The sequence below is a fragment of the Phaseolus vulgaris genome, chromosome 7 (assembly GCF_000499845.2).
Source record: "Phaseolus vulgaris cultivar G19833 chromosome 7, P. vulgaris v2.0, whole genome shotgun sequence".
Classification (NCBI taxonomy): domain Eukaryota; kingdom Viridiplantae; phylum Streptophyta; class Magnoliopsida; order Fabales; family Fabaceae; genus Phaseolus; species Phaseolus vulgaris.
In genome coordinates, this window is record NC_023753.2 from 20,358,732 (window position 1) to 20,374,767 (window position 16,036).

The following is a 16,036-nucleotide window of genomic DNA, read 5'->3' on the forward strand; positions in this document are numbered from 1 at the left end:
TGTCTTTTGCAGGTTCTTGAGGTGAATCAAGGTGAAGAACGGAAGCTAACACGGCGCAGAGTCGATCCAGATTCGACGAGGCAAGGTTCTTGCGTCCCAGTCAATAGGCAGGATAAAAAAACGTTTCATAATTTCCATTTCTTGATGTCATGTCATATTTGGAATGGTCATCGAAAACTGACCTTGTAATAACAAAGTTGGTAAGAATCACTCATTATCCGAGACAATTCATAACCTCTAACCTTAAATCAAGAAATACATAAAAGGTTTATTAAAACTAATATATCGAAACTATCCATTAAAAAAAACTGCTTATTATTCAAGATGGTTCAATTTTAAAATGTAGATAAAATATAAGCTTGAAACCAGTTTGAAGAGTTTTTATTTTGGCACCTAATTAAAATAAATTTGGTTGTTATAAACATGATATTTTAATATTATTATTTTTATTTATGTAGTAAAACTGATTTTAATAAACATGATATTTTAAAAGTGTATAATATTTATCAATCATAAATTGTCATTGATGCCTGATCTTTTATAAAAAAATTTGTTATTGATGTTACTTGTTTATTATAAAAATTAATTAATTATTAAAATAGACCTACAGTACAACTCTTTTTATGTTTTTTATTGTAAGATATGGCTAGAAAGTCAATAATGGATTAAAGGATATTTCGTTGTCGTTCATAGTCATGTCTTAGTGGCTGAGATCTGGAAATCGTGATATGTTAAAATTTAGAATTTTATAAAAAAAGAAAATTAAGAGAAACAGAGGCCGTTAGATTTGAAGTGCCAGAAGCTATGATTGCGAAAGCAGCATTGCCAGTTTTGTCTCCCGTCCTCTCCAGAATCTTGTAAACCTAAAATCAATGGATAAGATTCGAAATCAAAGAAAAAAAACGTGTCATTATTCCCCTTTTCTTTAAAGTTTTTATTTTCTTATAAATTATTAAAAAATTGTTTGTTTTCTTCTTTAACTAAATGAAAATAAAAAAGTATTTAGTAAAAATAAAATAAAAACTTCAAATATTTTAAGATGTATTAAAATATTAAATCGACATTCTCTTCAGAAGTGCTGAGCATTTTAAAAGAATGAGAATATTATTTTAAAAAATATAAGCGTTGACCATTTCAGGATAACATATTTTTATTACTTAGAAAATTTTTAATCTTTTAAAAAAATTGTCTGACATTATAAAAAATAGTTTTGTTGTTGTTGTCAGTTTATCATTTTTAATCTTTTAAATGATTTAAACAGGAAAATATGGTAGGACTAAAGTCAGGAAAACCAAAAAACATTTTATCCAACATTTTAATATTATGTAAAATTTAAATACTTAAACTTTTTTGACATCTTAAATATTGTATTTTTATTATTACCTTTTCAATCTACTTATTAATTTAAAGTAGTGAAGAGAAAAAAAATACTTTTATTTTTTTTTAAGAAAAAACTAAAAAAGAAAATATAATTTATTTAAATTTAATCACAGAAGCATGAATGGTAAAGGTTTATGACTTGGAGCTGTAATGATGATGTGTTTTTTCTTATTTTACTTTGTTATATCAATATTTAAGAATGGGATGAGACAGCCATTTTACATTGAAAAACCCAACAAACATGGAGCAAGGTGAGTGGTCTCTTTGCTTCTCTTTTCTTTTCTTCCTTTGCATTTTTTTCATCTGCTCAAGTTTATGACATCTATATCATTTTTTATGGCATATAAATACTACAAAAACTTTCAGGCAGTTCTATCGGAAAAATAATGAAGTTGTCACATGTTCTCGCTGTCTTCGCCGGTTTAATCGTCGCTGCCGCCGCCCTCAGGCACGGATCGAGGGTGGTGGAAAAACAGAAGAAGAAGAAGAAGGTGGTTCCACTGCTACAAAGAACGGAATCTGGCCGTCTTGGAGAGATCGAAAAGTTCTCCCACTATGTTGGTACGATGTTTCTACTCTCTCTTTAGTCTTATGGAATAGATTAAGATTCACACTTTTTCCCAAGCTACAACTTTTGTATTGTGGTTGTTTTTTATTTTCAAAATGCATTTTAAAATTTTGAAAATAAATCTATAATCTACATCAAGCTCATTTCAGGGTTTTTCTTCTGAGAAACCAAGCTCACAGCAGATAGTCCACACATTTAACATGGACAAAAAGTCGGATAAAGAGAATGGGAAAATGTCTTTACTTGTTTCTTATTTTGATTTTAATAATTAGTTTAGTAATTTTAAAATTAAAAATGTAATATAATGGAAAAAAGATTTTTTATTTATTATGAAATATAAATATTTTTTAAATAAAATTAAGGATGCGTTTATAACATTAAATAGATGATTATTTAGAATTAAAAAGAATATTTTAATGTAATAAAAAAATTATAGTGAGTTTTTAGACCATTTCCGTCTCGACTGTGATACGAAAAGATTTTGAACGATGGGTCATTTCAAATCATGTCTAAATCAGGATATATTTAAAGTTTATTATATGTCGTTATTAGTCTGCGTTCACCAAATAATTTTGTTTTGTATACAAATAATTTCCAACATGCATACGAAATGAATATAATATATGTGACCATGATTGGACATGTTTATAATCAATAATGGAAACATGACATTGATAGGTTCTAAAATATTTCTTCTTATTTGTAATAAAAAAGATAATTTATTTTATTAGTAGACATATATCTAATTTTCTTAATCATCTGTTTATAAATTAAATTTCAATAATTTTTAAAATCTTAATAATGAAAGAAAATTATATTACAATCTATCCCTTGTATATCTAAATATATTTATTTATTACAAAATTTAATTATATAAAAGTAAATTTGAAGGAAATCATCCACTACAGAGCTTAGTGTTTAGAACACCTACTAGTGTAATAATATAAAATAGATTTTTTTTATTAAGGTAGTTGTAATAATTGAAATGAAGAGCTGTTTATAAACAATAAACATAAATACTTATGGTTGTGTGGAATATATGTTGGGTATGGTGTGTGATTGATATGGTTGCAGCAAGACAATTGGGATTTGAAGATGATAGTAAGGTTCCAGAATTATGCATACTAGCCCAAGACTATTTGAGAAAGTCCAAAGGGTGCGATGAAAACATCTATGAATACATTTCCAATGCCAATGTGGAAAACACTGATTCTCTCTATGTGAAATTGGTTGACGAGTTTGAGAGATGCATTCTCAGTTATTTAGCATTTCACTGGAACCAGGCAACATCTGTTATTAGTCTGGTATATATATATCTTAACTCTTATTCATCTCTATGTTTTCTTTTATTTATTTTAAGAAAATATTTTAATATATATAGATATCTTAATAATACTGCAAATATATATAAAGTTCGTGCATAAATTATAAACAAATATTCATATAGATATAAAATTGGTACTAAACAAATTTTCATTCACAAATTAAATAATACTAATTGTTCTCATTAATACTAAGCACAATGCTGGTGGGGCTCCTACTCTGACTGAAGAGTGCTCCATTTATTTGATAATATGTGCCAGAAAACCCTCAACCAAGTGCCAAATTATAAATTTTTTTAAAAAAACATATGTCGACGGTGGTTTCTAGTTGCAATCAATTGTGCCAAATTTTAGTATAAGGTTGGTTGGAAATTTTGTCCCTGGTAGAGTTTGCGTTGCTACAATACAATGAATAATAATCATCTAAAAGTTTATGTAGCTTTCCAAAGTACAGTAAAAAATAATATATTTTTCCTTTGTTTTGCTAATCGTGCCTTTTTTTTTTAACTTATTTAATCGTTACATTTTTCATTGCTTGATTTATAGGCTTTGAATGTCGAGTCTCATCACAAAAAGAAGCTCAAGGAAATTCTACTGGCAGCTACAAGGTAAAATTATATTTTTTTAATCTTAACAAATTCTTTTTAAGATAGTCCAAATTAATTTCACGACATGATGGAGCTAAAAATTTTAAAAGTTTTGATAACATATTGCTTCTAACTAGGTGAGGAATACAGTAAGAAAGTATAAATATATTTAAATATTTGTAGTGGTAAATATAATGCGGTGTTTGCAGGAAACAGAGGTTTGCTAGAGTAAGCAAGAATCTGCAGGTAACAAGAGTATTCTCTACTTTGGTGGAAGAGATGAAAGCAATAAAGGGTGACTCGCAATGTTCGGACGTGATGGTGCCCATGGCCCTGAGTGAGAGGAGTCCAGTATTGTTGTTTATGGGGGGTGGCATGGGAGCTGGAAAGAGCACTGTGCTTAAAGAAATTCTTAAAGAGTAACTCTCAACCTAATTCCAATCTTGCACTATTATCATTCTCTAATGTTGATGGTAGTACAAAATTTGTCTGAATGCAAAATAGTAAGAATGTGTTCCAAAAGTAAGAATAACGACTAAATGATGAACAACCAATGTGATGATAATATGGAGATGGATCCTTACCAGCCCATCTATAGCATATAAATTAAGCTGTTTTATTATTGGACATTTTTCGCATGTAGTGCATATCTTGTTATAGAATAAGATCCAGTGGCTACGAGCACTTGTGACAATCGAATGTAGTTTACGGATTATTTATATGTATTAAATAAATGGCTTTGGCAGGCCATTTTGGGCTGGAGCAGCTACAAATGCTGTGGTGGTTGAGGCAGATGCATTTAAGGAGACTGATGTCATATATAGGGCCCTTAGTTCTAGAGGTCATCACGATGACATGCTCCAAACTGCTGAATTAGTAAGCGAACACTTCCATGTTATTAGTATCACTTTTTCTCTAAAGTCGCCACTACTATATGAACAACATGTGACAAATGGTAATAAATTCAAAATGGATTATAAGAAAAAATTCACATAAAGTTATCTTTGTAATTTAGCTATGACGAAATGGCTTAGATATGTTAAATCCTTATTAGCTAATTTTAATATATTTATTAAAATCTGGACAGGTGCATCAATCTTCCACTGATGCTGCATCATCTCTGCTAGTGACAGCTCTAAATGAGGGTAGAGATGTAATCATGGATGGTACCTTCTCATGGGAGCCATTTGTGGAACAGACTATTGACATGGCAAGAAATGTTCACAATTACAGGTACAGAATGGGAGTAGGATATAAAGTAGCTGAAGATGGGACAATTACTGAAAATTACTGGGAGCAAGTAAGTAATGCAGAAGAAGAACATCAATCAGAGGAAATTTCTAATAAAGAATCACGCACGCGAAAGCCTTACAGAATTGAGCTAGTTGGCGTTGTTTGTGATGGCTATCTTGCTGTTGTTAGAGCCATCAGGTATACATGTTTGTTAATTCTACCAAGTTACTAGTTAGATGATTGGTTTCCGGGATTTGACAGTGAACATTTCACATTGTACTTTTGGCAGGAGAGCTATCATGACTGGGAGGGCAGTGAGGGTGAATTCACAATTGAAATCTCACAAAAGATTTGCTAATGCATTTCCTAGATATTGCAAACTTGTTGACAATGCCAGACTCTATTGTACAAATGCTGTTGGTGGTCCACCAAAGGTAAATTTCAATTTTGTACTGTTAGAGTTTGATTTTACTGTCGTAATAAAATGTCATGGAAATAACTTGCTTGTAATACATTACAGCTTATAGGATGGAAGGATGGTGATCACAATCTACTAGTGGATCCTGAAGATTTCAAATGCTTGAAAACACTGGACAGTTTGAATCCTGAAGCTGATTCCATCCACGAACTTCACAAGGAACCCAACCCCATAATGGAACCTGGTTCTGTTTGGAGTGACATCGTTTTGTCACCTTCAAGGATACATGTTCAGGAAGAATTGAAGGAATCCATCCAGAAAATAGAGAAATCATCCTAAAAGTTTTAACCAAATTGTTGCTTGATATGTTGGAGCACTGTTAAACTATCACTTTAGGTTTTGAAATCATCCTAAAAGTTTTAACCAAATTGTTGCGTGATATGTTGGAGCACTGTTAAACTATCACTTTAGGTTCTTATTAAGACAAAAAAGATTACTGTTGTTTTCCTGCTGAAATCTACAAGTAAATTATCTGATGCAACTTATAAGCTCCAAAAAACAAAATTCTAAAAGTAAGCATATATTCCCTCTGAGATAACCATGTTCCTAGTCCTCCACCATGTATTAACCAGCCTGTGGAATTAATTCAATTCCAGAGAATTTCATACGTACAAATGTATATACATACATCTTACGGAACAGTTATATTCAGGACCGTGTCTAATTGCGTGCCCTATGGCAATATCATTGAATGTAGCATGTTCTTCTTGGTGGTTCGTTCTGAAGGAGCTACAATGTTCTTCCTCGATCAGCATGTGGTATAATGAATTAATGATTCCCTCAAATCGCATGATCCTTGACCTCAACTTCGTGAGGCAAATTCCTCATATGGGAGAATACATATTATCATTTTCAACTTCACTTTGAGTTTCACTATCATTTTCGCTATTATAGGTCTCGAGATATGTCTCATCTTCCTCCTCTCCATCCTCCACCTATACATAGAAGAATTAACATACAAAAGCATAAAATGAAAAACAGTTTCATAAGTTTTCTGGTGGGAGTTATTATGGCAGAGAGTAACCTCAGAGCTATCATCATCAGTAGCATAGGCAGAATCCAATTTGTCATACAGGGCTTCATTTCCTTCGTCCTTTACCTTCTCCATTTGTTCCTATGAAAAGTGATTCAAGACAAATAACATCAGGAAACAGGTGTTCCATAAAACACACAACTTGGCTTGCAAAGAAATACAAAATGTTAAGATCAGTAAAACATACTATTTCCGATCTTAGCTTCTGCACTTTAGCTTGAATAGTTGTAATATGTTTCAAGATCGCCTGTTTGTCAACAGAAAGAGTTAACTCATCATTTGGCTTAACAAGTATGAATGTGCATACAGGTCTTCATGGAGGGAGAGACAGATAAACCAACAAAGAATGACAGTAAAACCTTATTTTATTTACTCCTATTGAAGTTAAAAATAGAATCTCCATAATCCGGTGGCTCTCTGGGCTGATATTGTTGCAAATTGTTGTTTTGGAGGTACAGTGAAATATAGAAATGTTTGTTGCAAATGTTTATCTCCAGATCTACATGAAAAATGAAAGAGTATGAGTTTGCATACATACCTCATGTCGTTGGAGCTCAATTGAACGTGCCAAAGCCTTTCTCTTTGTCAAAAGATTTTTCGGTCTCAATGTTGAAGGACGCTGGTAATCCTTACCTCGGAAAACAATTATAGAATATCCTTTTGAAATTTTGTCAACTGAGACCAGGACACCTCCACTCTCCGCTTCAAGTGCTAGTGCAATTTTCTTTACTTGTTCAAAGGTTTTAGCCTTTAAAATTATCTTGACCAGATCCCTGTACTTCCAGTGCAAGTGCATGTTCTCAATAGTACCATCAAAAACTCCACGTCTACCTGAATCCACAAATTATTATTAGATTTGTATAAGCAGCACACAATGAAGGGTAAACTGAGAAATGGAATGATTGAGAATGACCCGGGTTAAGGGCGGGTTAAGGGGAGATAAGGCTTATTTAAAGACTTTTAAGAATGGATTTTCAACTGTCAGAGATGCAATATTTAGGTAAAACATTACCAGGATTAGATTTATAAGATCAACTTTTTTTTCTCAGATTCCTTCCATCCAACTTAGTTAAGTGAGCCAAATGGTCCTAAAATATAGTAAGAGCAATTTTATTTAGAATAGAGCTCTACCAAGAAGTAAGAAAGCTTTCATCTTTAATCCTAATTTGCGAAACATAAATCTCTCTTCATCGGTAATACTATCAGGATCTGCTTTGTGTTCTGAAGGCTTCAAAGACAACTCCACCTTCATTAAGGCCTTTTCAGCTCTCATTAACTTTCTTTCAGCCTGGTAAGCAAAATCCAGTGATTACAATCAAGAAAACTATAAATTAGAGAATAATCCTAGTGTGAAGTTAGATACAGAAAGAGACAATAAAGATTATCAAAACTTCCAGGAATCAGACACGGTGTAATGATATTTAAAACCATCGATCGTCTAGTGTTTATACGAGAGCCTAATTAAACGCATAAGAAAATTAAACAAGTCTAACAACTGTAACAAACGTTTTAGCCTCGTTGATAATGTGAGGAATCAAATATCAGATAAAAACATAAATAATAAGTTTCTGTTCTCCTATTAATCATTAGCCCATTTCCTACTATGATCCTTACTTCATTCTCCTTCATATCATTGCCTGACAAGCCATGTCATGATTTAAGGAGACAAATATGATTCTTCACCTTTTATATGGCACGTTTCACATAGTTACATTATTATTACTACTGAATCTAAGTAGAAAGAAGTAAACTTGAAAGTAGGTAAAGTCCCTTGGTGAGTAAATTTGGGAAGGGGGGCATTCACAGATAATTGTTAAAAGCTATACTAGAGAAAGTGTTCCCAGCCCAATGAAGTTGATTTTCAAAATAACAGGTATTGATATGCAGTACTGCCTATACTGCAACCTCCACCAATATTGATAACTATTTCAATAACACATAACACTTAAAAAAAATTCACCAAAATATTATGAAATGGTTGTAGTCAAACTCCAGCTCAATTAGGAGTTTTATTAATGTTTAAAAAAGAACCGTTAGAGGAAAAAGCATTAGAATCACACAGGATGATGAGAGATTATGCAACAGCCATTGGCATGACGATTAGAGACTTCCTTAATTAGCGGAAAATAAAGTACTTACTAAGGAAAGCTTCTGTTCTAATTTTTTAACAAGGTTGGCATGCCTTAGTTGTTCTACTTCTCTCATTATTTTTTGCTTGTGACGCTCATCTAATGTTTTCCCCCACTTTGCATCTGCATCCAAAGTTTCACCAAGGGTCCCTGCCTCTGCTGACAGTTCTGAGGTATTATTACTCGGTATGAGCAGTGATGCCGCTCTCAATCTTGCTTGCTCCTCCTCATCTTGCATTACTTTTGCTGTTCTTTCCCTCTCCAGCAAGGTTTGAGTGACATCTGCTGATAGAAAATTCTTTCCTCGAAAGAAGACCAAGAAGTCTTTATTTCTGGACAGTAGTATACCACCTGTCAATTTCTGTAGCCAGAAACAGACCAATCATTGATCAACAAATCATCCACTATATGTACTTATAAATGCATATAACAAACTACCCAAAGTTTATTTCAGTAAATGATAATAACAAGTAACTCGATATTGACATCTGATATGTTGGTACGTACACTAGCAGCAAAAAATTTCATCCAACACCCTGCCAATATATGCATTAATCTAGATTATTTATTCATCATAATATTAAAATTGATAAGAATCTATACTAATACGGATGAAAGGTTGACAAATGAAGTGATTAAACTGACAATAAACTTGTTAGAGAAGAAATTACACAAATCCATTACTGGGATTCCACATAAAATTTAACCTTCAAGGATAGTGGTCTTAAACATTTTACTAGAGCCTCTACAACAAGTATCAAATAATTGTTCCTCATCATTCATTCTTGAACATTAAATTCCAGAACAAGCTACAGTACCTGCTTTGTCCACAATTCAATCCCCAATATTTTTCATATAAGATAACAGTGTGAGATATATCTCAGAATTTACTATCAAAAAGGCAGCGAGAGACTGTTACGAACCAAGAAAATCACACTTAAGATTAAATCAAGAACACCAGAATCTACAGAATACTTTGCTGTATTAATAATTCTGCATATTACATTCTAAATGCCCACAAAGGAAATATCATTCCTTTCACACAGGATTCCCTGTCTACCAAACAAAATATCCAACACATATCCCTTCACTAAACCCGTTGGTCTTTATTTAAAGACCACTAACCGCACTAACCACTATTAACTACTACTAACCACCACTAACCACTACTAACTACTACTAACCACTACTAACCGCCCTTTATTTTTTATTTTTCCTATAATATACCTTCCAAATCCTATCCTTATTTTGTGTCCTAACATTACTCCCTTCGGACAAAACAACCTTGTCCTCAAGGTTAAATTATGGAAACTGTTCCTAAATGATCTTCACATCCTCCCATATCGTCGTGTACCTATCCTCCTCATTCCACTTTATTAAGATTTGTGAGATGGATGCTCCTTCTCCTCTTCTTCCTCATCTACATTGTCCTCCATCTGCCACAACAACCCTTGATTCCCCTTCGTTGGGCCTCCCTCCTCCTCTGCACAAATAATTACCCTCAAATTCTTCTCTGGACAACAATGTCCTGGACTGTACGCCCCTCCACAGTGGAAGCATCTTCCTTCTTCCCTTCGTCTCACATACTCCGGATAAGGAAGTGTCCTAGAACCCTTGTTCCTTGATCCTTCTCTTGGCCGAAACTCTTTGCCGGAGGAAGCAGTCTACATTCTCGCATTGTTAACCACACTAGACATCATCGACCCACTGTTTCCCCTATACACTTCAGTGCAGCCTGTAATTCCCGAACGTCCAAATGAAGCCATACTCCTTAACGCATTGTTGCCCCCCTTTTCTTCATTGAAAACCACTTCTACATCAAGGGCAATCTCCATTGCTCTCATCACCTCTTTTGGATCATGAGGTCTGATCTGGTTCCGAATCTGGGGTTGTAATCCCGCAAAGAGATACCCCAACAATTGCTCCTCCCCTGTCAGCGGTGCCTGTGACACTAACCCCTCACATTCTTGAATGTATTCCTCCACTCTCCCACTTTGTTTGGGTTTAGCCAGCTTCTCAAACACAGAACACCTCTCTTTTCCGCCAAACCTCCGGTTCAGTGCCATGGAAAATTCTTCCCAAGAATAGTTCTTTGCGTTCTTTCTCCAAAAAGTGAACCACGAATTGGCACTGCCCTCCATGCTGATGAAAGCCAATTGCAACCTTTCTTGGGATGAGACACCTTGTACCTCAAAGAACTTCTCGGCTCTGGCTAACCAGCCCGAAGGATCCGCACCTTCAAAAGTAGGTAACTCCACCCTCCTGATCCAAGGTTTCAATTCTCCTTCCTCTCCCATAACCGATTTATTCCCGTGTCGGAATCGTTCTTCCTTTCTCTCTTCCCCGTTCACTGAGTTTTGTCCTCCATCGGACATTCTATCTCCCTTCTTGAATTCCCGCAACAATTCCTTTATGTCAAGAATGCTTTCTTTTAGTCCGTTAAAGTCAGACTTCAGCCCGCTAATTTCAGATTTTGTCCCATTAATGTCAGTCTGCATCTCCAATATTAACCTCCCTTCTTCGCTGGTTACTCTCTCTAAATTCACACTTTTTTGTTCCATCCTCTTTGTTTTTTATAGATCCGGCAGGTCGGACCAATTTGTTACGAACCAAGAAAATCACACTTAAGATTAAATCAAGAACACCAGAATCTACAGAATACTTTGCTGTATTAATAATTCTGCATATTACATTCTGAATGCCCACAAAGGAAATATCATTCCTTTCACACAGGATTCCCTGTCTACCAAACAAAATATCCAACACATATCCCTTCACTAAACCCGTTGGTTTTTATTTAAAGACCACTAACCGCACTAACCGCTATTAACTACTACTAACCACCACTAACCACTACTAACTACTACTAACCACTACTAACCGCCCTTTATTTTTTATTTTTCCTATAATATACCTTCCAAATCCTATCCTTATTTTGTGTCCTAACAGAGACCAGTATAACTTATCAAGTGAAGTAAAAGGTACCAGATTATAGAAGCAGTAAGTAACACTAGCATGCAACAAAAACATTTCATAGTAGTACGAATATATAACTAAGTAAATAATGAACAAAGCTGAAAATTTTGTTTGCCAACAATTATTTTATTTACACAAAATAGAAGCACTATTTTTCTCACAATTTTACAGTCAGTAAACTAACAGGCTTTAATTTTTCTATTACTCCATATATTAGTGATTTTGAGACATTTGAAAGTAGCAAAAACATGTCATAACAAAGGAATTAAGGCTTCATCAACAGATTTTTAATAAAACACCAACAGAAAAAGTGACAGTGAGAGCATTACCAGGTCAGATGTGACACTGTCATGAAATCCGTGCCAAGGTTTATTAAATGATTCCCCAAAACCAAAGTTCAAAACTTAGAGAATTATAAATTTACATTATGAATTGATTTCAATTTCTTATCATTTTTAGGCGATGTTTGGTACTAGAATTATTTTACATACCTAAGAATCATGAATTCTGGGAATTATCCTTCCTAGGAATGATTAAATTTTGTTTGAATGGAGAGAAATATTGTTGGGAATATCTATATAGGTTTTCTAGAAATCAAAGATCAATATGTTGTTTTTATTAAAATATTTAATTCATTACTACATTAAATGATTTAATAAGGATAACATAATATATTTTTTTCATAAAATTTTTATTTTTACCTAGGAAAGTTAGATTCTCACCTCTTCCAGTAAGAAAATTGACCAAACACCATTCCTGGCCAAGGAATGTTAATATTTAAAAGGTAAACCAAGCATGGAAAACATACTTTCCAAAGTCCAGATTACTGAGAAACTACAAACTTTCTTTCTACCAAATGGCCACCTAAATGGATGCCGCTAATTGACACAAATTATGAACATTTTCATACATAAAAGGAAAGATTATGCATTAGGAATAGAAAACCAACTCTGGAATAATGAAAAACCAAAGCTAGAAAAACAGAGTCAACAATTTTGATTAGTGGAATAGGAAAATGCATGATTAATCACCTTGATCTCTTCTGCCATTCTCTCACTGGTAGTTAGCTGTACACTTCGTTTGAGTGCAACCTTTGCAATAGAACTCACTTCCCACAATTTAACTATTGCTTCAGCTAATCCTTGAAGTTGTCTGTTTCTACCTACATATCATGATTAATTTAGTATAGTCAGAATAAAATTCAACATTTCACATGCACAAGGGAAACAACATCAAACCTAATGCAAAATGTGGAGGAAGGGTCCTTGCAATCCTTCTTAGAGAAGTTGCCTCCCTTAAACCAAGTGTTGATCTCACACCAAAAGGAAGAACTCTAAAGGGAGGTTGGTAACCAGGAACAGTTGCAGGAAGCATATCCGCATCGACAGGCAATGGATCACATCCAGACCAATCTGTGTATCTAGGGCCAAGATCATCCAATAACTTGTCTACTTCAAGTTCATAACTGACTTTGGGCAGATAATCTCCTTCTTTCTGATCATTTGTAGATTCTAAATTTGCCAATGGTTCACTTGCCCCAGAATTAGAAGCAATGGTGGGAGAATTCCTCACAGAATTATAAGAAGGCGTTGGCAAAAGCTTAGAAGAGTTCTCACTTTTCCTATACATCTGATTATTCTGTTGTATTGAAGGAACTTCATAGCTCACACCCCTGTATAAGGAAACAGAGTTGCCAGACCTCCAAATTACAAGACCACCAGTTTTTCTCTGAATGTGATTTTAAGAATAAACAAGAATACAGCAATAGTTATTGATAGTCAAAGTAGTAGGCGTATAATGAAAAATTAGAAATATAAACATTCTAAAGCAAGCAGTGTTGGCATATTACACATTCTACTGATATAGTGTTCAAATCAATCCCTAGGATAATCTCTGTTCTTTGACAAATGCTAAGGTTGAAGAAGAAAATTATTACCAAATTCAAACACATTTTTGAGAGTTCTCGACTCAGCTATTTATCAGTACACAGGAAAATTTGTAAAAATAGGTATCACGGCCGAAACAAAATTACAGACATCAGAAAAGGTCACGGAAACATCTTAAGAAAAACCTGTTTGATATTATAAAATTCATAATAAGGTTGCCCAGCTCCAATCCCATGAAAGGGAAAGTCTTGGACGAGCATGAATTGATCATAGCTATTAAGGATTAAATCCTAAAGAAATTTGTACATATATCAACAATTCACTGGCTATTCTGTCAATCGTATTTCCCACGTTGATTTGACATGTCGAAAGCAGAAAAAAAATAATTGGATGGGCAATTGGGCATCCATCTGGCGCTAGATATATGACAGAAACAAGCACAAAAGAAGGTAAGAAAATGGGGTTGGAGGAAGTTCTTTCAAATGCAATTCAGAGTGCTATTCTGTAAATCGTGTAAAAGACTACTTCCATACACACAAGACATGACAAAGACTTTGTTCGGCTATCTACTTTAGAGAGTTTTACGAAGCTCCAAAGTTGCATAGACATGAGTAATTTTACAACTCTTCTAATTATCCAAAACAAATTTATACACATTTCACAATGCTGTTTCATCCTTCATTTTAATAAACATACACTTCTCATTCCCACCATGGACCCTACATGTTTTGCAACAAAAAGCAATACTTTCTAAATACACAAGAAGGCAGAGATAAACAGCAAACCTCCAGTATCTCATGCATCCTCCGCATGTTGAGCGCGGCCTCGCCTTCGAACTTGAGCCTCACAATCTCTACCGTCTTCCACCTCTCATGAATCTTGTCCACAACAGCTTGGGTAACTCCACTCCTCCCAATTCTTGTCTTGTGCTTCTTCTCAAAAGTCAACCTGAGCAGCCTCTTCAATTCTGACTCGGGAAGAGTCAATTCGGCCACAGAGGTCTTACTTCTCTTTCTTATGGCTTTACTCTCTTCTAACTCTTCAGCCTCAGGCTTCTCCCACGGAAACCTCGCTTCCCCGTCATCACTTCCAAATCTTCCAAACCCTAATGGAGACTCTGGAGAAAACCCACCTCGAGCATTCGGCAACATTCCTTCCCCCACGTAAAAGATATCCTCCACTGACCCTTTTTCTATCACTTTCTGCTTATTCTCAATCCCATCACCAGCATACCCAATTTTCTTCAATTTTTCCACAATCCTATTCATGTTGCTACCACCCTCCTCGTCAGAGCTCGAAAAACCGGATTTTGACGAGTGCCCATTTCCGGAACCTTGGTAGTCCAGAACTGCACGTGGCGGTCTGGGACAAGGCTGTTGGTTGGCAGGGTGGCTCCACCGTTTCAACCAGTTGTTTTCGGGGGAGAAACTTTTGGCGGAGTTGCAGCGAAAGACGATGAGTGATTTGGGACGGAGGAAAGTGGAATTGGGAGAGGGTGGTGTGAGGGAGTGGCGGAAGAGAGAGTTGCAGAAGAAGGGAGAAGAGTGAAATGAGTCGAAGAATGGGCGTGAGGGTACAAGAGCCATAATCACATTGGCATTAGTGAATGAAGAGAAAGAAAATGATGATGGTGTTGGGTGTGACGGAAGTATTGCTTCTGCTTCTGCTTCTGCTCTGTTTGGGGTGTGTTCCTTCTTACTTACCTTGCGCTGCACCAGACAGATAAATATCCATGCTGATTTTTATTTCATTTCTTGTTCTTTTTTCGCACTTATCTAAAATCTTAAATAGAAGAAAATAATTATATTAAAAAACATAATCAAAATCATATATACCAATATTTTTTTATTAAAACATAATAATAATATTTTTAAAATGTAAAATATAAAATTCTATCTAAAGATATTATACTTTTATATCAAGTAGAGAAATAAAATTAAGCCAACTCATAACAATGTGTAAAATTAAAATATTTAGAAATTAATTTAAATTTAAATGATCTAAAATAGAAGAATAATTATCTCTTAAAAATATTGTAATGAATATTTAAACTGGCGCAATCATATTTAAAATAATAATAGCTTTTTTTTAAAAAAATGGGCTCCTTGAATTTGCAAGTCACAAACTCCTCCCAAGTCCAACAATTGATCCCTAGCGGTTTTTTGTGCACTTCCTTATTTTTAATGAAAATCTAATTTATCTTTAGTGAAATTGATAAGTAATCCTAAATCTTTACACCTTTCATCTTTTTTCCTTTGGCACACCTCTTGGCACCTCCATTCTTGAGCAGTTGCATCCGTGGTACATCCATTCATCTCCTTCCTCAATTATTGAGAAGTTGCACACCCCGAGAGATGTGTGGTTTGGTTTGGAGGCTTTTGTTGTGGTTTAGAGTGTTTTAAAGTACTTGTGTAGGCCTTGTCTTGCTACCTTGTCCATTAACA

At 34.4% G+C, this 16,036-nt stretch overlaps 2 protein-coding genes across 2 annotated transcripts; one reads left to right on the plus strand and one right to left on the minus strand.

Annotated features, from left to right (window-relative positions):
• The first annotated feature begins 1,490 nt into the window (after nucleotides 1-1,490).
• On the plus strand, nucleotides 1,491-6,049 carry LOC137828299 (calmodulin calcium-dependent NAD kinase-like). Its single transcript, XM_068634801.1, has 9 exons — nucleotides 1,491-1,631; nucleotides 1,747-1,941; nucleotides 3,023-3,252; nucleotides 3,817-3,878; nucleotides 4,067-4,276; nucleotides 4,604-4,733; nucleotides 4,945-5,288; nucleotides 5,380-5,524; nucleotides 5,611-6,049. The coding sequence occupies exons 1-9, from the start codon at nucleotides 1,622-1,624 to the stop codon at nucleotides 5,845-5,847; spliced, it is 1,563 nt and encodes a 520-aa protein (XP_068490902.1). The 5' UTR covers nucleotides 1,491-1,621; the 3' UTR covers nucleotides 5,848-6,049.
• Nucleotides 6,050-6,072: 23 nt separating this feature from the next.
• Nucleotides 6,073-15,352, minus strand: LOC137828298 (CRM-domain containing factor CFM3A, chloroplastic/mitochondrial). Its single transcript, XM_068634800.1, has 9 exons — nucleotides 14,378-15,352; nucleotides 12,945-13,434; nucleotides 12,738-12,868; nucleotides 8,741-9,091; nucleotides 7,733-7,889; nucleotides 7,140-7,432; nucleotides 6,789-6,848; nucleotides 6,593-6,682; nucleotides 6,073-6,503 (listed from the first exon to the last, which is right to left on the minus strand). Exons 1-9 carry the CDS (start codon nucleotides 15,176-15,178, stop codon nucleotides 6,393-6,395), a joined length of 2,484 nt encoding a protein of 827 aa, XP_068490901.1. The 5' UTR covers nucleotides 15,179-15,352; the 3' UTR covers nucleotides 6,073-6,392.
• Between the last annotated feature and the right edge of the window lie 684 nt (nucleotides 15,353-16,036).